Source organism: Rhipicephalus sanguineus, chromosome 11 (assembly GCF_013339695.2).
Source record: "Rhipicephalus sanguineus isolate Rsan-2018 chromosome 11, BIME_Rsan_1.4, whole genome shotgun sequence".
NCBI lineage: Eukaryota > Metazoa > Arthropoda > Arachnida > Ixodida > Ixodidae > Rhipicephalus > Rhipicephalus sanguineus.
This window is the reverse complement of record NC_051186.1, coordinates 32,421,041-32,448,859: the sequence shown is the minus strand read 5'-3', so window position 1 is coordinate 32,448,859 and position 27,819 is coordinate 32,421,041. Positions and strand designations below refer to the sequence as shown.

General features: G+C 48.1%; 1 protein-coding gene across 17 annotated transcripts in view; it reads right to left on the bottom strand.

Moving 5' to 3' along the window:
• LOC119374220 (MAP/microtubule affinity-regulating kinase 3) overlaps nt 1-27,819 on the bottom strand; it is a 209,561-nt gene that overhangs the window by 121,955 nt on the left and 59,787 nt on the right. For all 17 annotated transcript variants that reach the window (XM_049420462.1, XM_049420461.1, XM_049420467.1 and 14 more), the window contains exon 2: nt 14,207-14,316. In XM_049420462.1, coding sequence (XP_049276419.1) covers nt 14,207-14,281 — 75 coding nt within the window. In that variant the 5' untranslated portion in view covers nt 14,282-14,316. The remainder of the gene's footprint in view (nt 1-14,206; nt 14,317-27,819) is intronic.

The following is a 27,819-nucleotide window of genomic DNA, read 5'->3' as shown; positions in this document are numbered from 1 at the left end:
GTCAGCGGTCGTCCTGTTGGGGTAGATGACACAAACGCGACGTCTTTTACGCAACTCCACAGCCGTCCATCACGAAGTCCTGTCAATCTTGCTGATATCTTTCTGGGAATATTACAGAGCGCAAAACCAGACATTCACACAGAACGAGAGACACAGGACAAGCGCTCGTCCTGTGTCCCCCGTCCTGTGTCTCTCGTTCGGCGTGAATGTCTGGTTTCGCGCTCTGTAATATTCACAAAAGCTACGCACCACCTCGCCGAATTTCAAGTTTCGTTGCTGACACCTGCAGAACTCATTCGCTTTCCTTACACGTTACCTTGAATGAACTATGTACCGCGAGGAAGGGCCAGAAGTTTCCACAATCTCACCAGCTTTTTCACATCCTTAGCTACATACCGTTTCTTTCAAACAGGCTACCTGTTCAACAGAAAGTTCTTCTAGCGAGCTACTCTGCTGTGCAAGCTTGCAGATCGGCTGATAACAGAATTTATCTGCTCTCGAGACCTAGGCCCTTGGTGTTTCTTTGAGCTTGCGTTGGTCTATGTACTTGGTTTACGGCGTATCATCCGACTGAGAAAAGCTTTCACGTGTTGTTGCCCCTAACTTCAATCCACATCAGTGCAGGCTCAGCTGAAACAGTCAAGAACGGAAAGAACACCTTCTTTGGTGTTTATGGCGGCTGCTGCTTTTTATTCAACCTACACTTTCTAAAAGAAAGACAAAAAAAAGAAAGCTTATAACATGCAGCTAGTGACTGTCTCCGATGAACGTTTACTATCTTTATTTTCTGCAAATCTAGAGTACCATACAAGTGGACAGGAGCTAAATTAGTAAGCCTGCAACCATGTCATCGCCGTTATGTATTAAGCCTTGTATTTATTGTGTCACTTTTATGCAAAGCAGAAAGAATGTATTGTTTTTTTCTTCATTATAGTTTAACAATAAAATACGCTTACGAACCACTTAGACAAATCTCAAAGGAGGTTCTGTGTGTTATATACAGTTATACAATGCCAGCTAAAGTTCGTCCAGAAAGCTGATTATGCAGCAATAGTTACAACATCTTCTGGAAGGCGGTTCCACTTTAATGATGTACGAGACAAAAGATATCAGCAAAAACAATGCGGGTTACAAGATTTTTTATACTTTTTTAGTTTCAACTTTTATTCAGTTTCCATGCATACAACGTAACATTGTTAGCGAAATGTGTTACATTCGGAGGTCCCATAGTTATGAAAACTGACGAGGGGACCTCCTAATATTTTTTATGTATGTCCTAAATAACATATGTGTATATTAAGTGTCGAGTGCAGCATGAGAAAATAAAATAATACATTCCTAAAAATGTTGCTGGAAAGGTAGGGAAAACGCCAGAGCAAAAAAAAAACTAAAGCAGAACATTGACATGGCCACATACAAATATGATTATACAATAGTTAGTGTAAGTTGAAAAAAAAAACAATGCTAGTGAAAATCTTTACGCAGGCGTCAATAATTTATTGAAACACAATGAATACAATAAAAATCGAAGGACAGAGACTGTGGTAAATACGATGGGAAATATACCGAGCTGCATGCCAGGATTATACAAGGGGTGTTCAAATAAAAAGGTACGAAACATCGTAACAACATGACTGCTTACATAGATACCTACGTGACTATGGGAGAGTGTAGCGAGACATCTAGGGATGCGATTTGAGTCTCCGCCGTGGATCGCAGCATGCGGGAGCGCCCGCACGCGCAGTAGAGAGCAGAGGCTCTTAAGGCCCGAACACACGTACGCGTTGCAGCACGTCAACGCGTGACTTTCTGACGCGGCGTCGCGCCCTCTCCCTACGGAGAGGGAGGGCGCGCAGCTTCGCGTAGCCGCGCGCCCTCTCTCCCCATAGGGAGAGGGCGCGACGCCGCGTCAGAAAGTCACGCGTTGACGCGCTGCAACGCGTACGTGTGTTCGGGCCTTTACAAGAGCGCCGTTCAATAGACGCAGCAGTGCGCGTGAGAACAGGATGGCGTTCACATTGCAAAATTCGACCACTGAGGAGTAGAGGTGCGTTAAACGATATCTGACAGGGGACAGTGTTAAACCGTTCATCGCCTGGGATTATCCATGCGTTCGGTCCCCTGAAAGGGAAGCGCTTCAACTAGGACGACGAACTGAAGGACGCCGTGAAGGACTCGTCACGGCCACAGGAATTCTGGGAACGAGGAATCCTTCGGCTCGTTCCAACGGAATCGTTGTGATCAGGCACATAGTGTACACTTTGAATAAATTCTTCATTTATACCCACAGTGTCGTTTCGTACCTTTTCATTTGAACACCCTTTGTAGTCTGCGACCCTGACAGGCGATTTTCGCGCGTGCTTTTTCGCGACAGCATTGTTCAGTACATTGATGTACTCAAACAAGACTGGCTTGCCGGGGTTGAGCCCCTGGCTTAGCTAAAAGACTTTTAAGAATGTAACCACTCAGGTTTGTCGACTGTGTTGACATTGCTGCAGTTGCGTTTGTTATTGTAAAAAAGTGTCCGCTATCAGTGGCGTAAGCAGAAATTTCTTTCGGGGAGGGGAGGGGGGGCACGCTCTTGATCTGACGTAGGGTCCGGCCAGGTAAGTGTGATCGAGTGTTATTTTGTGCTCTGTATACCATGGCAGAAAAAAAATTCTGGGGGGGGCACGGTCCCGGTGTGCCCCCCCCCCCCCCCTTGGATACGCCCCTGTCAGCTGTTGTTGCTTATGCCGTGTTAATAAACCGGTAATAAAGAAAAAAAAGCCGTGGTGGTCTGGTGTAAAGTCCCTAGATTTTTCCCTGTTCTTTCTTAAGTACCGACAACCATTGAAGCGCCGGCGACGAATCTCATTGGCTAACGCTCGTTTTCGGCAGCCATGTTCTTCCTAACTCTTTTCCAGCACCTGGTGAAACGCGTCCCCCATTCACTAATGACAGGGGGTTGACGGGAGGAGAAAGGCGCGTCGCGGTAGCATATTGTCCGCTGAAAGGTGCGTGGCTAATGTACTTAGACGCACATGGCTTTGTAAATCTTCCAAGTTAGGAAGAAAATGGCGTCGGACGCCAGCTGCGCGTGAGAGAGGGCCGTGAAAGGAGGCAGTTGTCGATACTTAAGTAAAAGCGAAAAATCTAGGGACTTTAGTCTGGTGGTTACGGCGCTCGACTGCTGACCCGAAGGTCGCGGGATCAAATCCCGGCCGCGGTGGCCGCATTTCCATGGAAGCGCGATGCTAGAGGCCCGTGTAGTTAGATTTGGCTGCACGTTAAAGAACCCCCCAGGTGGTCGAAATTTGGACAGCCCTGCACAACAGCGTCCCTCATATGGTATGGATAACTTTATTGATGTCCTGAGGATTCAGTCCAGGACTGATGCGGGCCGCTCCCATGTCGGGACAGAGAGGCCAAGCCCTTCTGCCGCCACACGGGCCCTCTGGACAGCCCCGAGTTGGTCCGCCAGCGCGTCACTGTGCAGCATTCGCTGCCACCACTGTTCACCGTGAGAACCATCACCGGCCAACGCCGAGCAGCGCCAAAGCATGTGGTCTAAATCGAGCAAACCCCCGCACTTACTACAATGGACTGAAATCCCGCAGTCCGGATTAATTTTATTCATGACGACCGGGTTAGGGTACGTCCGCGTCTACAGAAGCCTTAACGTAACCGCCTGTGGCCTGTTTAGTCTAGAATGTGGCAAGGGGAATGCCCTGCATGCGCCCTAGGTAATAGTGCTTGGTGATCTCGTTATAAGTTAACAGCTGGTCCCTAAACTCAGGAGCGGGAGATCCGGCCTCCTCAGGGAGTGCACGGCACACTAATCCTCGTGCCTCCCTGTGCGCCACCTCGTTGAGGTTACGCGGGGCTCCCTCCACTGACCCCATATGCGCCGGAAACCAAGTAACTGTATGCGAAGTGATGTCCCTACCCTGCAGCAGTCTGTAAGCCGGTTCTGCAACAACTCCCCTCGAGAAGGCTTTAATCGCAGATCGCGAGTCACTAAAGACTAAAACTCTGCCTGAATCAATGAGTGCTAGAGCAATAGCCACCTGCGTCCCTCATAATCATATCGCTGTTTTGGGACGTGAAACCTCAACGATCATCATCATGAAAGGATTTTTTTTTTAATTCAGGAATGTACAAGGTATCTGAAGAACGGCCGTGCGAAGCGAGCATGCGAGGTGACCGCGGACTCACCTTTCACCTTTGAAAAGAGCAAATGTGGCTTACTGAGCAGACTCGCATCGAGCGCCTGCCCTCTCCTTTCTTTTGTCGTCGTCGCAATACAACTCGCTGGGAATCAACGAAAAATAAAAAAAAAGAAAAGCACATAGACAACAAGTATACGGCGAGGCACACGGCATATCGATCTGTGTGAATGGAGGACGGGGAACGCGAAAGAAATTACGGACGCGCAGAGAGAGGGGGGGGGGGGGAAGAGGGAAAGGACTCGAGAGCGAAGCACGGTGACTGCAGCATGCTCGTATACGAACTCGCTTACAGCGCAACACTAGACAAAAAGGAAACGAACAACACGGCGCTGACTCTTAACTGATATTTTATTGAAAAATTGTGAAACATATATATTACACAGCATGTGCATCACCCGTCACATGCGCAAGACACAAAGAGACATCGAGGCAGCATCGTCAAGATTATCTTGATTATCTATAATCTTGACGATGCTGCCTCGATGTTTCTTTGTGTGTTGCGCATGTCACGGTTATGCACTAGCTACATTCATAGGTTTCACAATTTTTCAATAAAATATCAGTTGCGAGTCAGCGCCGCGTATTTCGTATCCTTACTTTTTGTCCTCGTCTAGTGTTGCGCTGTAACCGAGCTCTAGATGAATTCCAACCAACTGGCCCAACTTGCCGTCTTGCTGCGCGTAAGCCGACGGCTGAATGATAGCAGCATACTGTTCCAGTGAGTAACATTTTTTGTTTTTAGCTTTCGAGACGAGTCTTCTCGCTGCGCATTTCACTACTTAAGTGGCTGACATGTTCATTTTACATTTTGTTAGTAATGAGTGCACGTCCTGCGAACTTACACAATGACGAGTTCTTGTGCTCAGTGTATCGCCACAGCATACTAATGCACTGTCTTACAATTGAGCAGGGATTTATATACAACACCCCCCACCCCCAACACGTGCACCCTCGCTCCACGAAGAAGAAGGTCCCGACATCCTACCAAAGGTTATTCCACACCAACCTAACCCCTCCCCCCCCCCCCAAAAAAAAAAAACGAAATTCCGAATAAACTCTTGCAAACGAAATGAAAATAAGTGAAATAGGAAAGAAGCCACAGCTACGCTCAGATTTAGTTATTTTCAGTGTGTGCGTGTCATTTCTCCTTTATATTTTTCGGACCCTTTCTCTCTCACCCCTTCCCCAGTGCAGGGTAGCAAACCGGATAGTTATCTTCTGGTTAACCTCTCTCTCTCTCTCTCTCTCTCTCTCCCTCTCCCCCCCCCCCCCCCCCCCCCCCTCCGCAAACACCACGTAAGGACTAAAGTCCGCGCAACACGGTACACCACATAGCGCAATGCTATAGCCGCACGGCTGAGCCAAATGCAGGCGGTCCACGCGCGTCCACTTTGCACACACGTGTATCTACAAAGCTCGGCTGACCATTGACCGGGACAACGTGCCCGTACATATAAGGGACCATTTGCGGACGTTGCCAAGCGACGCCCATCGAGCTTTCTGTTTCTGTTTCTGGTCGACTGCAGGCGCATGTATATATCGCCCTGCACTCCCTCAGAAGAAGAACAAATGCGCGCACTGGAGTGAGTGACACGCCGGACACCGCCCACCGGACCGTGGCCTGCACTTCTGTCCAGAATTATACTTCTGCGACGGACGACTGCACTCCCACGTGCGGGACGACGTGTCGACAACGCGGAGCGCATTTATTAAGGCGAAAGCTTTAGATGCCTCATCAAACGCGAAAATTGACCGTCGGCGTCAAACGAGTGATGCAAGAAATCGTCACATGATGACGTCACCATATGATGTCATCATGACGTCACGATGAGCTCAAATATCGCCGAAATTTCTGAAGCCAAGATGACATCACTATTGCGCCACATAACGTGACGTTACATGACGACGTCATCACACGACATTGTCGCTTGGTCAAAGAGGGCCGATCACCGAGGCAGTGCAAAACCTGGCTGAGGCGCAGAAAGCTTGCAATGCCTGCGATCCTGGAGGCAGTGCAAAATCATGTACGCTATAGGTGCAGAAAGCTTTTGCAGGGCTGCGGTGGAGGATCAATGCACCGATCGAGAAGAAAAAGAAGATGGCGGCTTTCGCCTTCGAGTCGTCTTAGGTAAAGTGAGCTAGAATCAGGGGCGGATCCAGGCGCTTGCTTTGGGGGGGGCGGTTGGTTGTTGGGGGGGGGGGGAGAGGGGGGAGGGGGGCGTTGCCCAACTTTAAAACTTCACGTTAGTAACCAAATGCTCATTATTTTTGTTCTCAGTTGCATTGCTCAGTGCCATTTCATTATCTAAAATTTCGCATATTTCCGCTAAACATTGGGGAACACGTATCAGTGTTGTTGGTAAGAGGAGGGTGAAAGAGGGAAGGGCAGGCCACCTGCTCGATAAATGAGTATTCCCACAACGGCGAGCTCTAGTATTCCTTGAACGTAGTTTCGGAGTAAGCCTCCCTTTGTTACCCCGCCCCCTCCTCCCCATTGCCTTTTTTTCTGGCCGGTCGTGTTGCCAGAAAATGCCCTTTCTATCTCCGCAGCCTAAGGACGGTCAAACGGAGCTTTCGGAGTCGCGCTCGATTATACCCCGCGCACGTGCTCTCGGAGGCTTGCTCGGTACTTCGGCGAATATAATTCACAGCACCACTGCCTGCCTTCCTTCTTTTTTTTTTTTTTGGACCAGCCGCTGAAGGTTGACTAAAAGGTAACTTGTTCTGCACGCTTTGTGGGACCACGGCCGGGCTAGACTGCACGTGCGCGCTCAAGCGCGCACGTGCAGTCTAGCCCGGCCGTGGTGGGACGAAAGATGCCAGTTTGAATGACACAGAACAGACTCCTGTCTCTGAGAAAAGATGGGAGAATTTGAAGACCCCTCGCTTCGCTGAAGAGCTGATGGCCCTGGGAGTGGGGAGGAAACTTTAGCTCGCTTCCATAAAGGCAGCAGTTGCTTTAGCAAAATAGTTGAGGCTTGTGCTCGTCGGTGCCTATTTGAAAGATGCAGGACGCAGAAGAAATCTTTTCTAGAAAGCCTGTTTCGCTCTTAACAAAAGCGCTGGGCTGTGTGAGGGGTGCTTCCCTAGTCTCGGATTGGGATGGACACAGCGACCACCTGAAAAAATTCTACGTTCTGAAAAATGGCCTTCGGTGAGGTGAAAAGCGGGGGGGGGGGGTTGGGTTGGCTTATAGCTTTGGGGGGGGGGCGATCGCCCAATCGCCCCCCCCCCCCCCCCCCTGGATCCGCCACTGGCTAGAATAGGGTAGTGGGCTCACTCGCCGACCGGCGCTATGCATTGCGGTGACGCCGCCAATGTCACAAAAGCGTGCTTCGGCGCGCCTCCGCGGCGCGGCGCCACCGTCGCACCAAATGTAGAGAGCGTTGGTAGGGTGGCTAGAATCCACCCTAGCGTTGGCGCTGGGGCAGTTGCTGGCTGTTTGGAGTGGCGGTCGGTGTGTGCGAGTTTTGTTTTTTTGAGAACTCTTCGCGCTTTGCATCCTCAATCTGCTAGGTCCTTCTGCGAACAGCTATGTGGCCTGACAAGCAGTGACCGTCTCACGAGGTTAAAATGCTTCCGCGGCGGCAAAACCACTGTTTTGCGCCAGGCTGTCGGACAGGTTACGTCCACGTTAAGGGCAGCACGAAGCCGTCTTTGTTAGGCGTTCCGAAAAATGCAGCCCTGAGGAAGCAATGAGGAAGCCCTGGGAAAGGAATTTGCATCGAGCGGACAAAGCACCATGGACGACACATCTGCCGTGTGTCAACTTCATTTTGAGCCGGAGTATGTGCTACGGTACTACGTGCATATATAATTGAAGGGAACGAAGTACGCACACCGCGTGGAAAACCTTGCCTACGAGAGGACGCTGTGCCTACAATCCTGCCTAACTTGGCGTCGCATTTGACAAAGAAGACACCACGAGAAAGACCGAGCCGGAAGAGAAAGCAATCGGGATGCGTTCAAGGCGAGAAGAAGGTACGTTCTCGTGCCATTGGCGATACTGTGCAAGCAAGCAACTGTGCCCAATATATGATGAATAAATGTTCATGTACTTGTACCCAGTACCTGAGGAGAGTGGCTTCCTGTTTTTCTTATCTGTGGATTTTTACAGTGTTTGCATAGGAATATTCAGTGCAGAAATGGCCAAATTACAGAGCCAAGGTACTGGAGATCTGCAGAAAGAATGAGCAGCTCCAAGTTTTTAAATGCTGTGAAATGTATAACATTAAGAGCTCGTGGTAAACTCCCGAGTGTGTGTCAAGGTCAGCATCGGCAGTAATTTCACACGCTCGTAAAAGGCGTGCGTGACGAAAGTAGTGCCCAAGAAATGCAAAGAATCCAGTTTACAATTGATAGCCGCAAAACGCGTAAGCTTTGAAAAGTTCGCCATCGCTGCTTTCACTCGTAAGAGCAATTTATTGCATCTCAAATTTGCGCAGCATCCCTTTCATGCAGTTTAATCGCGCGAGTTACGGCGACAGAGTTTCAGAAAATAATGTTTTCTGCAGCTTTACTCGCACGAGTACTAACGATCTTCCGTGTGTTTCATTTAACATCAGATAACTAGCTAACAGCAGAGCTGCATACACCATGCTACAGTGTTCTAGATGGTTACCATGCCTTACGCGCGCATGTAGGCCAACGCACCTAGCTCGCGCTAGTTTTTTTCTTTATTTTTTATTGTCTCAGCGACATCAGCATCACTGTTTACACTGCCGAAATTCGCGTACATTTCCGTCCAGTGCATATGATAACAGCGCACAAAAAAGCATGGCATCAGTTGCGCACAAACGCCTCCGTCAGGCAGTGCCCTACATTTAAGTCGCTGGTGGCGCCACCACACATGTGACATACCCGGCGTCAAGCAGAGGACCCCAGCAAGCCCACTACCCTCTTCTAGCTCACTTTATCTTAGGCGAACGCATAAGGGACTCTGTGAGTTTTGGGGCCAACGGTACAACCATGCGCGCTCAATTTAACTGTAGCTTGCAATCTGTAGCTATAGTCGGTCGGTTGGTTGGTCGGTTTAATGGGTTTAAAGTCCCAAATCAACTCCGGCTATGAGGGACGCCGTAGTGGAGGGATCCGGGTAATTTCGACCAGCTGGAGTTCTTCAACGCGCACTGCAGCTCGTCCTGTAATTAACCAGAAACAATTCATATTTCGCTCAAGCCGCCACGATGCCTGCCCTCCGCAGAATCATTTATGGTATACATGGGCCTACCCATCATCATCATCATCATCGTCATCAAATTTGCCCTTAGTCAGTGAGGTACGAGCCATGGGTCTATTGTAACAGATCTTCATCAAGTTCACTGGATCGTCCAGAAGTATGAGAATGCAAAAAGTGATTTTTGAGACAGAAGAGAATACAGAATAGTTTTCTATTACTGAACACATTCGTTTAGAACTAATATAAAATGATGTTCACATCCTATTATTCATAATTTTAGCGTTAAAAGAACAATCGGAGCATCCCGAACAAATAAGCGAATTCTTCGCACGTGATTTCAGTGCAGTTCAAGGTGACCCCCATAGGTTCAGCGCCAACAATGCAACCAATATTCGGCCACTGTTGCATAAGCTCTCTGTATTCATGCATGCTCATCTCAGCGTCTAAAGTAACGGAGCTTTCTGCATATACTGTACATATAACGCCATGTTTTTTTATTGTTTTTTTTTCCTGTTGCCATCGCTTCCGCTGCACCTACGGACGAGCTATTCGCACTGTTACGAAATTCGAGCTATATTGTACTATGTCCCTGTATTATACAGAGATGCGTCACAGCACTGTTCCATGCAATAACAATCAATGCACGCACTGTACTGGCTCGTCGCTGTAGTCTGTACATAGGGATGCCGCACTCACCCGCGGGTTCCACACTGAATACAATAGCCCCGGCGTAATAATAATAAAAAGAAAGCCATAAGAGACAAGTATGACACATGTTTCAAAACACTTCGAAATGGTTTGGAAAGTGCACACGTCCACAAAAACGTGAGCTCAGCGTAGCAGGAAGCAATTGCGTAGTAACAGGCAATAAAAGTTCGTTCTGGTGCTATACCTCTATATAGCAGGGGTCTCAAACACGCGGCCAGCGGCCCGCACATGACACTCTTCTCGTCCCATACTTCTTTATGACTTCGTGACTGTTTGTCACACCGCTAAATGGTGTTCGCATTATTTTCTCGCTTATCGTGAATAATACTTCGTGTAAGCTACACACGTCACTGGTCTTAAGAATTTCTTTTTTCGTGAGGCGGTCACCTTGTCTTGAGAAATAACCGCGGAACAAAAGCTCGATACTTCAGCTATAAGGATGCAATGTGTTCAGGATCGGCGTCCAGATTTTAGTCATTTTGGAGATCGGTATTGATATGTTCTCAAATTCTGACGCAAAATCCTCTTCAAAAATGGCCCATATTGATATATCTTTCAAATGGCAACGTTAGGTGACACGGGCCTCAAGCATTTCCGTCTCCATCGAAATCCGGCCACCGCGTACGGGATTGGATCCCGCTACCTTAGGGTCAGTAGTCGAGCACCATAACCACTAGACCACCGTGGCGGGTTGGTTGTTTGCTTGTTTATGTATGTATGTATGTATGTATGTATGTATGTATGTATGTATGTATGTATGTATGTATGTATGTATGTATGTATGTATGTATGTATGTATGTATGTATGTATGTATGTATGTGTTCCACCAGCGCCTCTATTTCTCTTGGTTCTACGCCTCTTCTCAGTTAAAGGGGCCATGACACGGTCGCCCAAAGATATATGTGATTTTTAGCGAAAATATTTCAAAAGTAGGCCGTAAAAGAATATTTCAGTGCAAAACAGGCCCTAGAAGTCGCCGGCTGTAAACCCCGCCCACCGCCGGCGACCGCCATTTTGTCTTGGCGCTTGTGACGTAATCTGCAGCACGTAACGGAGCCGTCGTCTTCTACCAAAGTTTCAGCCGCTGCAAATCGTTTGATTTCAGTGCCAAGCTGAAGAAAGCTAAAATATCTCGATATCACGTGCAGCTGACCACGGAACAATATCGTTCGTCGCAATGCAGACGCTAGCACAGCTAGCTGTTTGTTACGTCACGGCTCGCGAGTGCACCAGTGTTGCCTGACTCTTGGGCCGCTCGCGTGTTCATAAAAATATTCGATTATAAATTAAGTGTTCGACCAAATGCGCTAAAATTTCGCCAGCTTATTTGTGAGTGCACAAGGATTAATACACATAACACAGATTATGATCGAAAATTGGGTGTCATAGCCCCTTTAAGATTGGTATTGAACAATTGTTTTCTCTTGCGTGCTCTGTATTTGCTGTTACGCTATTGGGCTTCGTTATAAGCATTTGCTCAATTATGCGTCATTTCAACTCTGTAAACCCCGCCCCCCTTATGTAATGCCCTGTTTAGGGTCCTTAAGGGTCAATAAATGATGACGATGATGTATGCATATGTCCTAGCGCGCGCATTAGTGAGGTCACGTCGCCTGCATGCATCATTGCGCCATATGAACAGTGTCGAATCAGCTGGCCGTGGTCGGTGCACAAACATGGCTTCACACTCACTGGAAAAAAGAAGCCAAACACACAGACGGAGGTTGCTATATCGTTACCGGGTGCGCGATTCAGAAAAGAAAATGGGCGTCAGGAAAATAAAAAATACAAAATACGAGAGAGGTAGATGGACACGCCGACATGTCGTCTTTCGACCATGGAGCTCGCTCATACGGTGCCCGTGGACAGCGACACACATTTCGAGTGAAAAACGAGCGCGTACAACACAGGAAAAGACACGCTCGTTATTGCTGTACAGACGAGGCATATATTTATGACAAACGCGCGTCTCTCCTGCGCTATTATTAACGCGGAAGATACTAGTTCTTGAGACATGCACTGTCTCAAGCACTATACACGCGAACACGCGCATAACAGAAATAAGAATGTCAGGAAAAAAAAGCGAGCGCGGCTCGCCTAATTTTAGCTTGCGGAACGTAACTCGTCATATTTTAGACCGTAAAATAAACTGCGAGGGCTAACTTTGGATGGGACGTCGAACGACGTCACGTGAAGTTGGCGCGGCAACGTCGCCACTCGCATATGCCGCGTTCTTCGCATTCCGCAACCAACGACACACTGTCGCTATGAGCGGGAATCGAACCCGCGTTCTCGAGGTTACCGGCGCAACACGCAGTCATTGAAGGGCTCTGACGCAGCTCCCACGGCGGCTATTTCCGAAGTGTACTTTTTTTTTTTTTTTCAAGCGAAGCTTTTATAGCTTATAGGGACCCTAAAGGCAAATATTAACCCCCCACGGTGGTCTACTGGTTATGCATGATGCTCGACTGCTGACCCGAAGATCGCGGTTTCGAATCCTCGCCGCGGCGGCCGCATTTAGATTGAGGCGAAATGCTATATAGGCCCGCATATATACTTAGATTTAGGTGCACGTTAAAGAACCCCAGGTGGTCGAAATTTCTGGAGCCCTCCATTACGGCCTCCCGTAATGGGACGTAAAACTACAACAATTATATAATTAAAGGTAAATATTCCGTTGACATGGATTGGTGAAACAACGTTCGAGAAACATCGTATATAGTGCTTGTTCCATGCCAAGGAAATGCTTAGTCTGAAAGGAAGTCACGTGTTAGTGGCTCGCATTCTATCTATATTCTATTCTGTTCGCAGATATTGCGCATTCTCAGGAGCTTTTAACAGATTCGCAGGTGCTTTTTCGCAGGCGCTTTTTAATAGATAATTTATTTGTTAACCATCCTGCTCTGTTTATTTTTCGAGGAAATGTACGCAATGAAATGTGCGACTTCCAGCACAAACAGATTAAACGAGCACGAATAACGTTCTTCTGTGCATTGTCACATGCCCCTGCCATTCCATTTTTATTCTTTGAAACGGGAACAGAGGCCGAAATAAGTGAACAATATACCTAAGCACGCGGTTGCGCCTGCTGCAGTTACACCATCGCTATACCAACAGAAGAGACGCCTAGACATTTCTTGCCGCCGAAGCGTTGACACTCGTTTATTTGGTTACTCGGAGAATTGCCGTTCTTCAACCGTGTACAGCGGAGAAGTTTTGTCCAGCATTTTGTCCAGCATTCAAACGTGTACAGCAGGGGGGTTTATCCATCATTGCGATATATTTTCTATTTATTTGTTTGTTTTCTTTTTTGGGGGGCGGAAGGTGGGTGGGGTGTTACCACGACGCGGAGGGTGTGGATGAGTGCCTATCTGTAACGTGGGAGGGTGGTGGGTTGGTTTGGAATATTGAGGCGGTGGCGGTTGTTGGGTTGTCGGAATCCTCTTGGGGGTGTATTAGTGATGGGGTCAAAAGTACTTGCTGTTGGGCTATAGTCGAATACAACTTTAAAGTCCGGAGAGGCCCCGCCTAGACGACCGAAGCGCGGCAGCCGATCGCCTCCGCGACTGAGGAAATAGTCCCGCTCATGCATGCTCAGCAATGTCCTCCGAAGGCGCGCGGTCACCGGCAGTCCCGCTCATGACATCAGTACGGGGTGCGCGCCCATTGGCGCAGGTTTGTGTGCATCCGCCTTTGAGGAGGAAATGCCACGGACTTCTAAAGTTGTATCCGACTATAGTCGGTTCATACTTGTATTGACCATAAAAAACTATGGTCACTTAGCGCAAAACGACGAAAAAAGGGAGGGAAGAGGGGGAAACGTGACCGTCCTTTTTCCGTCGTTTTACGCTAAGTGACCATAGTTTTGTTTGTTTGTTTGTTTGTTTGTTTGTTTGTTTGTTTGTTTGTTTGTTTGTTTGTTTTTGGTCAATACAAGTATTAGGGGGTGTTGGCGGGGTGGAGGGTATAAATCACTCGCGTGCGGGGGACGCGTGGTGCACCGCGGTGGGGGAGGGGGGGAGCGCTTGCGGGGTTTGGTAGGGGCACCCCTTTTGCACCCCCCTGCAGACGCCCATGGCTACAAGTGACGGCCGTGTACAGGCTCACCTTGTCTCCTCCTCCGGCCGCGTCCGATGTCCTGGTGGCCGGCCGGGAGGACACGTCGCCGTCCTTGATTTTCATCACGGGGCCGCGCTAGGACGACGCCAGCCTGAATCCTGCGGAAAACGAGGGCGCCATATTGAGTATACATATGCGCGAGCATGAACAAGTGTATACAATCGACATATTTGCACAGCGCTACGTAAACGAGGACGTAAGAAAGGACACAACACACAACTTACGTCCTCGTTTACGTAGCGCTGTGCAAATATGTCGATTATAAATCACCAACTAGCCCATGCTGCCGTTCTCTCAAGTGTATACATCTCTTGTACGTGAAGACACGTATACAGCAGGCAGCTATATATAAATCACCACCATGCACGTAATTCGTATCCGATAGATCGAATCACCGAATGACACACCGCACGACATAAACATCTCACACACGACACGCGTTCTTGGAAACCGGAGAACGCACACGTTACGGCCGCTGCAGGCGCGCGGAGGAAAAGTACCCATGCATGGTCCTGTTATATTCTCGGGTAAAAAGAATAACAATGACTCTCGAAGGCAGAATAACAGATCGGGGACTATACACCCGAGAAGTCGAGACGGAAGGAGATGGACGGCAGCGGTGTGGATATATACTTATATATGGACAAAAGGCTCGGATGGAACCAGGAGTGCACTTGTTTCCGCCACATTGGTATCTAGCACTGGCGCAAATCACGGGGGTTCAGGGAGGTCCTGTCCGCCGCGGTGGTATAGCGGTTAGGGTGCTCGGCTGCTGACCCGAAGGTCGCGGGTTCGATCCCGGCCGCGGCGGTCGCATTTCGATGGAGGCGAAATGGTAGAGGCCCGTGTGCTTAGATTTAGGTGCACGTTAAAGAACACCAGACGGTCGAAATTTCCGGAGCCCTCCACTACGGCGTCTCTCATAATCATATCGTGGTTTTGGGACGTTAAACCCCAGATATTATTATCAGGGAGGTCCTGAACCCCCTAGTGTACGGTCTGATGGGGGGGGGGGGGACACCTTTCAAGTGTCCCCCCTTTGAGATTTATCCTCCAAACGCCATATATTTGAAATGCTTGAGAGCTAAGTATAGTGCAATCAACTTTTTTTAAATGCGAAGCATTTCTTAGCGAACCTCAGGCACTTTGGCCGTTTCTATCTATCTATCTATCTATCTATCTATCTAGCCGCCTACGTCTGGGCGCTCTCCTGGTCGTCTCCATAACTTGTAATATACCAAAATTGGCACAGCAGGGGACCAGTGTATGGCGAACACGATTCACTGGTCATGACATGAATAACGCAGAATACCTGTCGCTTACATCATGAAACCCTTTCTCTCAGTCACGTGTGGCACATACCCGCATACCAAAGTTCACGTTATGCGGGTATGTGCCACAGGTGATACAGAGTCTCAACCAACACAGTAACCGCGAAGACAAACACATTGATACGCAAGGAAAGTGATAACAATAATAATAATTGTCGGGGCTTTATGCCCAAAACCATGATATGATTATGAGAGACGCCGTAGCGATGGGCTACGGAAATTTTGACCATCTGGTATTCTTTAACGTGTACCGAGATCGCACAGTACACGGGCATCTAGCATTTTGCCTCCATCGAAATTCGACCGGCCACGGCCGGGATCGAACCCGCGACCTTCGAGTCAGCAGCCGCGCACTGTAACGGCTACACCACCGCGGCTGACGCAAGGAAAGCGAGGAAGCTGAGACAGAACACCCCTGGAAGACGCTCAACTACCATCCACTGGTCCTCGTGGTCCGCAACGTGGACCACGTGGATTACGCAAAAACCGGGATCAATGCTTCCTATAATAAATCTGCCCAGAGAACCAGGCCTCTCATCATTACCGGTGACTTCAACATTGATTTATCAAGACCCAACAACGCCTGGTATTTCTGCTGCGTGAAAGACGGCTTGGATGTGGACAGGGCATCAAAAGACCTCGCTGCCACATCCACGACAGGAGGCATCATAGATCATTTCATCGTAAGATGTATCCAGGATTTCCACCAGCTGTACTATACCTCGGACTTCACTGCACTTCGACCCCTCGTAGCCGCGATCACGAACGGATCCGATTAACAAGTCCGGTCCAGCTGTTGGTGCTCACTGATCATGGTGATGATGACCTTGTTCAAGAACTGTCAAGAACCCCTTTCACACATGAACACGGGTTCGTGAAACGTGCGTACGTTCTCCGTCATAAGTTTAAGCATAACAACTGTAACAGCTGCAACAGTGACTGTAACGTACATGCACTGCAGCTGCGCGCGCCAATCGGCTGTGTATATATCTAGGGTAACTTTCATAATATTGCAGAGTCGATACAGGAAGGTCTGTTCAGCGGGGGAGGGGGGGAGGGGAATTCCCGTACAATTCCGCTCGAAGTCGCGACGGTGATGACGTCACGGGAGTTCGTAAACTGGCTGACGTCACAGCCAGCAGCTCGGTAAGGCTCGTCGAAGCCGCAAGGAGGCGAATACAAAAATTAAAAATACATACACATACATACACGGGGGGTGTTGGGCCCACCACGGTCGGAGAAGACCTTCGCCATTGACCTCGTTAAACGCTCTTCGTTCACGCAGCGCACGTGTCTGACGCAAGTGCCCGCCACCACTCTACGCTCGTGGCTTAAAGCAATAAACTTTAAAAAAGAAAGATAGGCTACAAATACACACACAAACAGCAGCTCCCTCCAACGAGCCAACGAAGGATGAGTCGAACGTCACGGCTTTGAGTGCCAAACTTTCCGCTGCTGTTCTCGAGTTGTTTTCGAGGTCCAGCTGTTAACGGCTAGCGCAGGGTTGGCCATAAAAAAGTCGATATAGAAGTAAAAATAATTGCTGGGGTATTACGTCCCAAAACCATGGTATGATTATCAGCGACGCCGTAGTGGAGCGTTACGGAAATTTCGACCACCCGGGGCAACGTTTATAGATACTTTTTCAGTTCCGTAACTCCTCCGCCGAAGGCGGCCGCCGCTTTTACCCAGGCAGTGAGAGGGCGCCACAGTCGTGAATAGCGCTGTCGCGCGCGCGGGCACACGTGTTCTTCGCGGCTGTCATGGAAGGTTTTTCCTGGGCGTGTTGGCTGTGCATGCGCGAGGTTACTCTCGACGACTTCGGTGACTTCAGACAACCGAGCATTCTTTGCTACAGGAAGCCAAGCAGTTTTCAAGCTTTGCGATGCCAACTTGTTTCGTGCCCGGCTGTACCAGCGGGTAGAAAAGCGGCACTTTTTTGCGCCGCCGCGCGGTCCGCGACCTCTTGAAAACTGGGTGCGAGCTATTTCTTGCGCCGATAAACCGCTGAACAAAACATGCAAGACCATATACCATAGTGACAAAGTTTAGCCACTTCTACCTTGCTTACTGCACTTGAAACCCTTTGTGCAAAAAAAAAAAAAAAAAAAAAAGGCGTCGTGAGGTCCTCGTCCAGAAAATTGCGACGAAAGACAAAGTGTGCCAACAGCTTATGTCCTTGCCATTCCGTGACCTCTCAGGTGCTTCTGACGACCATGGGTACTATGCAGCATTACCAGAAGCAACGGCCTTTTGTTACCTGTCAGGCTACGTGGCTTTCAAATTGAAGAAAACAACGCGTTGCGAGGTCTGCAAATACGATGCCCTTGGTAGGCGGGCTTCCCTGCCGTTTGCGTCTATGCTGGCCACTGTGCGCGAATGTGTCAGCGGTAGCCTTTGATAGAAGCTGCTTGCACGTAAGCACGTACGGTAAAGCGTGCTTCAAGCATGCTAGCAAGGACACATTTTTTGGTGACCTGTTTTGGGGTGTGCTGAATGCTCTTATAACGAGAGGCACAAACACTGTTGGCTTCACTTTTATTTGCTCCCATGCACTTCTTTGCGCAAGCCAAATGCTTGGAAAACAGCAGTACCATTAGGGCATAGAAAGAGCGCAAGAAAGCAAGCTTTGAAAATTAGTTGGCAGCAAACTTGCCAACACAAGCGTAGCCAGGAAGGGAGTGGGGTAAAACTTCCTCGTCCGATATTTTTCAATTTTGCATGTGTATATATGCACGCACTCATACAAACACACGCACGAACACACAAAAAATATGATTGCCCCGCCCCCCAGGCCCCAGCCTGGAAATTTTTTCTGGGGGGGTGGGGGGGACTTGCTAAAAACCTTGACTATTTGAGAAAAACACCCATTTTCATTATTTATTTTTGGTAAAAACACATACTTCAAAATTTTTGAGGCCCGTAGCCCCCTGGTACGGGCCGACCCCCCCCCCCCCTCCCCGAATATAATGCCTGGTTATGCTACTGCCTGCCAACAATGCTGTACAGTATGTACGCGTGAAAAAAAGTTTCCGCGTTCCAAGGATCTCGGTTTGCTTTCACAATGTAATATTTTTTTGTGATGCCACCTTGTTCGAATTAATGGATCAAAACGCATGTTGCTTGGCGTTTTGAAACAATACAAATGCGCATAATCATTTCGTACAATGCAAGGCTTTCGAAAACGTCACATAACGCGAAGTTGCAAAATTATTACGCACGGAATATGGTGCGCTCTTGGCTAGACCACATTTTTTATGTTAATGAACGCACTAGAATTACTGAAATGATATGTGTCCGTCAGTTCTCGCGAAATCCGTGACACGCTTGCCAACCGCGAAATATTCTCGGCGAATAATTCGAGTATGTTGATAGAGCAATGTTTGATTCGTACTACAAAATGTTGTAAATTTCCCCGCGTTTGAGAGATGTTATGTAAACCTGAGATTTCTACGTTTGAAATTCGTATTTTTGGAGCATGCTCAATAGCCAAACTAGTGTGGTCTTAACGAAACGGACATGGAAAGGCGTAGGGCGAAGCGAGTACGTTGTCATTGCCCAAAACTGACGCCTGTGATGTGTGTCTGTACAGGTCTTTTCAAGTTCGTGAGCAATATAACGAGCACAAATTAAAGTAAATGTCCAATTAACGTTAAGTAGGTAGAGCATACACCAAGTGCAGTGTTCGCGCAATTCTCATTCGGCCGTATGCAAAGGCTCATGCAAAACCCCTCGCGCTAGCAGACGACCCTCGCTCTCCTAGCGCAAAGCGCGACTGCAGCGCTGTGGTGGCGGGTGCGGCGACAGGCCGCCTCCTCCCTACGCGCGCCGCGAGGAGATACGGAACTGAAAAAGTATCTATAAACGGTGACCCGGGGTTCTTTAAAGGGGTACTGACACCTTTTTTCAAAGGCGAGTTTGCGGTGCCATACAAATCTCTTGTATGCAGAGACGGCTCTGAGCAAGTGTGAAGCTCAGCAAATGCTGATAAGATATTTTATTTTGATATTAAAGTCAATTTTTCCAAGGCGCACCTACCGACATCGACACTAGCTTGACGTCAGGCTGCAGTACTAATTGTGGTGACTTCACGCAGCAGTCTGGCTAGTTGTGATGACGTCGGGTACCAAAACTTACAAGATGGCCGCTTGTGCGTCACCAAAACATTCAAAATGGCCGCTTGTGCGTCACCAACGGAGCCATGATGCGGAGCGGCCGTGGAAACGTCACTGTATATTGTGCGAGCACGTGACGAGAAGCTCGTGCCGTGTTGTGACGTCAGGGTACAGTAGGAACCGAAACTAGCTTTTAAAAACATACTGTAATTACTTTTTAAGGGTGCACTCGCGCTTAGCACTACCCTTTCTAGGCTCTTGAGGGTTTGGCCTTTCATTTGACCTCCATCGACATGCGACCGCTGCGGCCAGGATTCGATCCCGCGACCTTCGTGTCAGCAGTCGAGTACCATAACCAGTAGACCACCGTTCGATACAGAAATGTAATGTAAATATGGGCTTTTACGCACCATAACCACGATATCATTATGAGGCACGCCGTGTGGACTTCCGATTAATTATTCGCATCTGAAGGTATTTAACGTGCACTTTTTAATCTATGTACTACACGCGATCTTTTTTTTTTTGCGTTTCGCCCCCCATAAAGTTGCGGCCGCCGTGTTTGGGAATCGAACCCGTGTCCTCGAGATCAGCAGCGAGACGTGTTACTTGCTAACATACCATGACGGCTGTGTCACGGAACTCGACGGGTATTTCTTTACGTTAAACGGATACAGAAAAAAAGTAAAAGCGAATAGTGAAATGAAAAAGGGGAACTGGATAGTGAAACTTTACTGACAAGAAAGCCTTGTGCAGGCCACGAATACTGTGGTGAATAAAAATGGATTTGAGAGCTGTGTATATAGAAAAAAGTACGCTCCAATGTCAATCAATCAATCAATCAATCAATCAATCAATCAATCAATCAATCAATCAATCAATCAATCAATCAATTTATTTATTAACTGTTTTACCGGGCAAGATGTATACGAGCGGATGTGCCGTCGTAAAGACTGAAATGGGACCTCCTAGTAAACACAAAAATATTACATGGTCAATAACAGCGGGAAATGAACGAATAACATTACAAAATAACATCATATTGAGAAGCAGATATGATAACGGAAAGATGGAAACTGCATCAATACACAGATACATATAGAAGTTAACTGATAACTGCAGGAAAAACTGATACATCACATGTGAAAGTTGGACTTAGGTATAATCAGACACATGCGGAACGATTTTAAGTGGTAGGTGCCTGTGGATTCCAGCCGCGAGATATTGTCTCAGATTCACAAAAAAGAAAAAGAAACCTTCGGTTAAGGATTGCGGATAGTGTATATCAGTGCCGTCGGGTTCGTGCAGTACATGACGTGATAGATCGTGACCCTGACAACCGAAACAAGCGTTAACAGTAGCGGTTCTTCAGTTTCACGTCAGTAGCGAGCTTGGTGCCCGGCTGTTGACCTGCGAGGTTGAAGTTGAAGCATACTGCATGCGTGAAGACGAAAGGGCCACCTCATATACTGCATGTATGAGAGGAGAAACCACGGAAAACAGTCACGTCACGAAATTTAACATGTTCAGAACCGCCAAGCAAGAACGTGCTGATTTCAGCATCGACACACATCGGCCAGCATTAGCCAACAAAAGGCAATCCATCGTTAAACCAACACTAGCTATCAGCAACACCGGCCAATGTGTATATAGTAGATGCGGTCATTGATTTCGATCAGCGCGTCACAGAATGTACAGTGGAAGAAGCCAAGGAACGCATCGTCTTCAAAATTCGGTAGGGGGCTTTGTGCCACCCTTTCCACTCCTTCGATCGCTACGCCAATATATCAGAGGAACGAGGTGTCATTTAACAGTCGCAGAGTCATTCAGAAGCAACGAATGGCAAAAATCTAGGGATATAGTGCTGTATTTTTTTGTGACTATTGTTGAGCCTTCTATAACGTATCGATGACTAGCTGTACCTTTAAAAACCACTCATTATGTATGTCACATGCTTCATTTTATGTAACTTGTCCTCATCATCACCATCATCATCATCATCAGCCTGACTGCAGGGCAACGGCCTCGCCCATGTTTCGCCAATCAACCCGGTCCCGTGCTTGTCGCGGCCACCTTATCCCAGCACCACTTCTTATTCCCACCTAACTTCCTGCCTCACCCTCGCGCATATTTCCTCATAGTTACCCTTATAGTAGTTTCACTGATATTGGTGTGGATTCCTTTTTTTTCTTTTTTTGTTAAACTGTGTTTCATCCATTGTTGCTTTGTTGCTGCCTATAAAACTATGGACCATAAAACCTATAATTCGTGGTAAAACATGTTGCTGCCTATAAAACCATGGACCACGCCAAGCCTTATACTGGCCTTTTGTCCACGGTACTCAATATCACTTGTATGTTGAAATAAATTTCCCTTTATTTGATTTGAAAGACTGACAGACGGCACGGGTAGTGGTGGGGAAAAGCATTTATTTACAAAGAGAGGTGTGGGACCTCTTTAGAGGTTCCTATAGACTAGGTGGAGTCTCTATTCTGGGGGGTCGCAGTGCGAAAGAATATAAGCGCAGGCGCGAAGCCCTCCGAGGCGGGCTTCGCGGCAGCGCAGCGGAGCCTTGCCGGAAAGACGACGTCACGCTTCCCGGAGGAGGACCTACGTCGTATCCATCCTCGGCCTCAATGGCGGACAAGGTCGCCCCATTCCGACCGGCTCTGTGCTCGCTTCCTCGATGAGCTTCCTCGGAAGAAAGAGGAAGAAGAAGGCCTCGCTGCTTCCTCATCGGTAAGAAACAGAGCGCGGCATTTCACCCTCTCAATTCAACCGCACTCTGACCTCGTCTTCCTCGCCCAGCGCCCAAGAGCGCGGCTTCACCGCACGGCTGCGGAAACGGGGGCCAGCGCCTAGCGTCTCTAGGGGTGCTACCGCAGTGTTTGCTCCCGAGACCCGTGGTCAACGTTAAACAACTGCAGCGGCGCTCTAGACAAGCTGCAACGACAAGCTCTTCACCCTCTTTCGTTTCCAATTCCTCGATAGAGAGTAAACCGTTCCGAACGACACATTACCACGGTTTATAAAGCAGGTCATCGTTTTATAATTTCATTTAGGCCGCGAAGCCGACAATAAGTCCAGCAACGGTATCGAAGTCGGGCGCATCATTCCGTGTTTCGACAGGCTATTTGTAATAATTGTTGGGGTTTTGCGTCCCAAAACCACTTTGTGATTATTAGAGACGCCGTAGTGGATGGCTCCGGAAGTTTCGAGCACCTGGGGTTCTTTAACGGGCACGTAAATCTAAGCACACGGGCCTCTAGCATTTTGTCTCCATCGAAATGCGGCCGCCGCGGCCGGGGTTCGATTACGCGACCTTCGAGTGAGCAGTCGAGCACGATAAAAACTAACTAGTACGCCGGGGCGGGCACTGACTGACTTGAGACATAATGAAATAGCGCACAGAAAGACGACCCACAGGCGAATTAAGGAACAAGCGAGAGGAGCAGTGAACTTGAACTAACGGATACTAGTTTCAGAAAGTAACAATCAGACCCCGTGACTCGCAGAACACCTCTCAACGAAACAACGCACTTCTTTCATTCTTCCTAACGCGTCGCCAGCACGTCTATATCTAAACAGTTTTGAAACCGATAAGCGCACCACGAAGACGACACACAGAGCGCTCTCATTTAGCTAAACAGATCGATGCGTAGATTGCTTTCAAGATTCCTTAATAAAGAGGGCCAACGAGGGAGTGCTGACAAAGTAAATTACACGCAAAACGTAAAAACTCATGAAAGTATTGCAATGAATTTCATTGGGATACCAGTGTCCCTTGCGTAAGGCAGTGGTATTCAAATACCCAAGTACGTCGCTCGGCGTTACAGGCATCCATGACTATACAGTGGGGATACTAAGGCTGTTTTTTCCTGACGTGAATATCCCGCAACCGCAAAGGTTAAGTGAGTGTTTCATATAAACTTGTACCCAGGACGCTGCGGCGATGAAACGTGTTGAAGGTCAATAGCTTGCATTTCAGACAATAGAGAGCTTTAGAACTGGGCACCCACATTGTCTTGCGTTAATTGCATTTGCATAAGCGTACCGTAGATGTATAAGGGTTCGTTTTCCGTTAGTCCAAGCGCACGTCAGTCCCGCGGAGATCGACTCAAAGGAGCAGCCTCGGTACGCACGCTAAAAATAGCTTTCGACTAGCAGAGACTACAACACAGGATGACCACTTTGAAGATGAACGGAAGGAACAGGACGAAGCGATGGAAAGGCTAACGTACCACGGGCTTTGTGAAGTGGGTACCCCCGCGAGGCGTCCGCGACGCAGCCAACTCCAGCGAAGCCTCGATCGTAAAGGAGCGTGATTACATGACTGTCTCGCATGTTCGCTTTCTGACACCAAGCTAAGCACTATCGCACACTTTTTTTTTCTCTCTCTCTTGGTTGGCGTCAGCAGCGAGGAATCTATCTGACTTGTGACCATGCAGCCCCCCAAACCAAAGGATGCTATCCTTCTCTCAAGGCAAGACGTCCGTTTCGTTCTCTGCTGAAGAACTTGAACTCACAGGTTTCCTCATGCAGTTACTTAAGACGACTCGAAGGCGAAGGAAACTTGCGAGATCTGTAGGAGCTATCAATCAATAGAAGCATATCTCATGGGACGTCATCACATAGCACAACAAGACGTTGAATTGTTTCAAAAGTTCCAGTCAAAACCTTCTATGTCGAGCACTGCAGAAGAACAGTACGACACCCTTACACAGTTCTTAGTGCAACGCTCAGTAGTTTACTTCCCAGCAGCCGCAGAGGCAACGCTTCCGAAAAGCTGACGGGATCTTCCGATTGGCGGATGATTCCGCAGAAAGGAAACGTAGCATGGAACCGTGAACAACACCGCATCGCTGCTGCGGAACGATAAGGCCTCGAGCCACTGACGTCACAGCTCACGCACGCGCAGTCGCTTCTTATCTCCCTCCCCGGCAACCCGAGAGCAAGCCGAGATTCCCCGAAGAGCTCGACGATTTACACAACGTATCTCTTTCGTCCACGCCGTTAACGCCCCCTCCCCGTACTTGCTGTTCTTTCTTGCTTTCCGTTTCTTTATTTCTTTATTTATTCTGTATCACGAATTCCTCGCGCCAAGCGACACAGCGGCACCGCCTGTAACATCGCTTCCACACAGCTGTCGGCTGCTGCCGTAAACACGACGGAGTCGGTGCACAGAGGTTGTATACGTGTAAGTTTTTCGTCACACAGCGCCAAGAGACAGACACGAAATACGACGCATAGCCAGACGAGCTCTGACTCACCATGCCGAGGAGTCTAATGAAAACGTTACGCCAGGCAGGCAAAAAGAGTGATCCACATTCGTCGTCGTGGCTACGAGCGACGCTGACTAACGTTCCTGCAGGTTTAAATACACAGATATACCCGATACGGGAGGACGACCGCCGCGGTAGCTCAGTTGGAGCATCGGACGCGTTACATGAAGGTTGCAGGTTCGGTACCTGCCGGAGGCAGGTTGTCTTTTCGTCCACTTTAATTTCTTCACATTTATGTCGCATTTAATACAAATAACGTCCCCTACACTTTCCTTAACTTGAAAGTCTGTTGGTTCTCATTAAGGTTGTGGCTAACAAAAAAAAAAAAGCAAAAGAAACGATCCTTTAAATTTGCCTTCATTCGTTCAACCGAGGGGTTTGCTAGAGAATGACACAGATGAGGCGGCACTCGCATACAGAAGAGCCCAGCGATTCCATGGTCGTATGGCCACGGCTGCTCAATGAAAAAGAAAAAAAAATGTGGTACGGTAGAAACCTAGGGGTATTTGTAATAAATGACGGGTATTTTCACCACTTCGGAACAAGAAAACAAGTGTAAAATACAACAGAATCTCAAGATGAGTAATGTAAAATATCGAAAAAAAGTGCGTCCTCTTCGCTTTTCTTTGCGGTACTTTGACCTCCGTTGTTCCGGGGTTTTTCTTTTTTTGGTTTTTTTGTGACTAATAAAACATTCAGCGGTGAGTCAGCATTTGTCCTGTGTACGTCTCGTCTGTGCCTCTTCGTCGTGCAAGCGAAGTGCGTTTGCCCTACCATCTCCGTCAGCCTCAAATCATGGCTACCGCGGTAGATGGTGCTTCTTTTCGAAGCGCGCATCCTCTGAGCGCTGTTATATAGAAGTGAAAAACAACAGTGCGCTGTTGAAAAAAAAAGAAAGAAAAAACATGATAACGTTCGCAGCACAGTGTACACAATATATTCTCTACACTGATGCAATGTTCTGCTGCATCGGTACACACACGGTGTTGTCGATAGCAAACACACTAAAACAATAACTGATAACCACACAGTTGCACGTAGTTTAGAAGCATTCATCAATAAACACAGAAAAGAAATATATTATTATTATTATTATTATTATTATTATTATTATTATTATTATTATTATTATTATTATTATTATTATTATTATTATCACAGTTGAAATGACACATTCCGATTTAACTGGACGTCTTTTAATTCACTTTCAGAAACATCAAGCGAATAACATTATACAACTAGAAGACAATCATTAGTCAATTTTCTGCCTGGGTACGCGCCAATTATCACAGACAGACGCTTCCATCGTGGTGCGCCACATTGTAGCAGAATTCACTCTAAGAAAAAAGCGAGTATTTGGGGAGTATTTCTGCTACACAACAATAATCGTCATCTGGCTTGCTCGCGTTTCCTTTCTTGAAAACCCGGCTCTCATCACTTTCCTATCAAGAATGCTATGTCACGCTGATAACGCGCGCGCCGTTCGTGACCGGCAAGTGCCGGGACCGCGATGATAACGCGAGGAAAGTACGCGAGGTGGATGACGATTATTGTGTAGCAGAAATACTCCCCAAATACTCGATCTTTTCTTAGAGTGAAAGACAAAGCTTCGCCCATACTGACGTCACCGCTCGAACAGTCGCTCTTATCTCCCTCCCGGGTCACCCGAAAACTATAGGCTATTTATTCCGAGAATACCGCGAGGATTCACACAACTTAGAAACGATAACACTGAGCGCGTTTAAAAATGCACGTGGCTATTCGCGTTGCACATGCAACCTGCTGAGAAGTGTAGATGAGATTCCAGAACGTTCCAACACATTGCACCGAGTTATAACTGTGCGCAACAGCATTGACCACTCAAACGCGGTCACCGCGAAAGTCATCAACGAGAGTCTATATATATATACCTACACAGGCGTATGTGTATACGGCATGTCCTTGCAAGGACGGACCCAGCCGCACCGCAATCAGCGATGAACAATGGCGGCGGTCTTATCCAGTTGTAACTGCATTGTGCAGCCACAACAAAGCGCTGCGCGTTTCCGGTGCGGCGCGGCGTACCGGAAGTACTGTCTCGTACACCTGCCTATTAATATTGGCATAATACAAGCGTGTCCTTCGCACAGTATACGTGTTTATATGATAGCGAGGTCCGACCCGCCGTGGTGGCATATAGCGGCTATGGCTTTCAGCAGCTGCGAGGCATACACGAGGGCGCGGCTTCGATTCCCGGCCAAGGCGGTCGCATTGCTGCGTTCCCTTAGATACACCAGAGAGAGCGACACATGGTGATTTGGGGTTTGTGGTTAGTCCGATGTTGACATTGTCACAATTACACTGTGGAAACCCAAGGATTTTTAAGCCTCCTTGTGGGAACCTCACACATTTTGCTCTCCTCTGTCAATCTATCTTTTAAGGCGTAAAGCCTGAGATGCCTCATCAAACTCGAAAAGTGACCATCGGCGTCAATGCGAGTGATGTAAGAAATAATTATGTGCAACACCCTCTGATGTCATCATGACTTCTCGGGTCAACGAACACTGTGACGTCACATGATGACATCATCACAAGACGTCGTCGCTTGGTCAAAGGTGGGCCGATCCCGGAGGCACTGCAAAACCAGGCGAGGTGCATCCGATCCTGGAGGCAGTACAAAAACCACGTTATAGATGCAGAAGGCTTTCGGAGGTGCAGTATACCGAATGAGGAGAAAAGGTGGCTTTCGCCTTCGAGTCGTGTTAGATGAATGCATACGGGCCCCTGTGAGTATTTCGTACCTCATCCCTCTCCCCCCCCCCCCTTTTTTTTTTCCTGTTCACCACGGCATAATTAGGCAAACACGAATGAACCCGTGGAAGTAACTTTTCAGG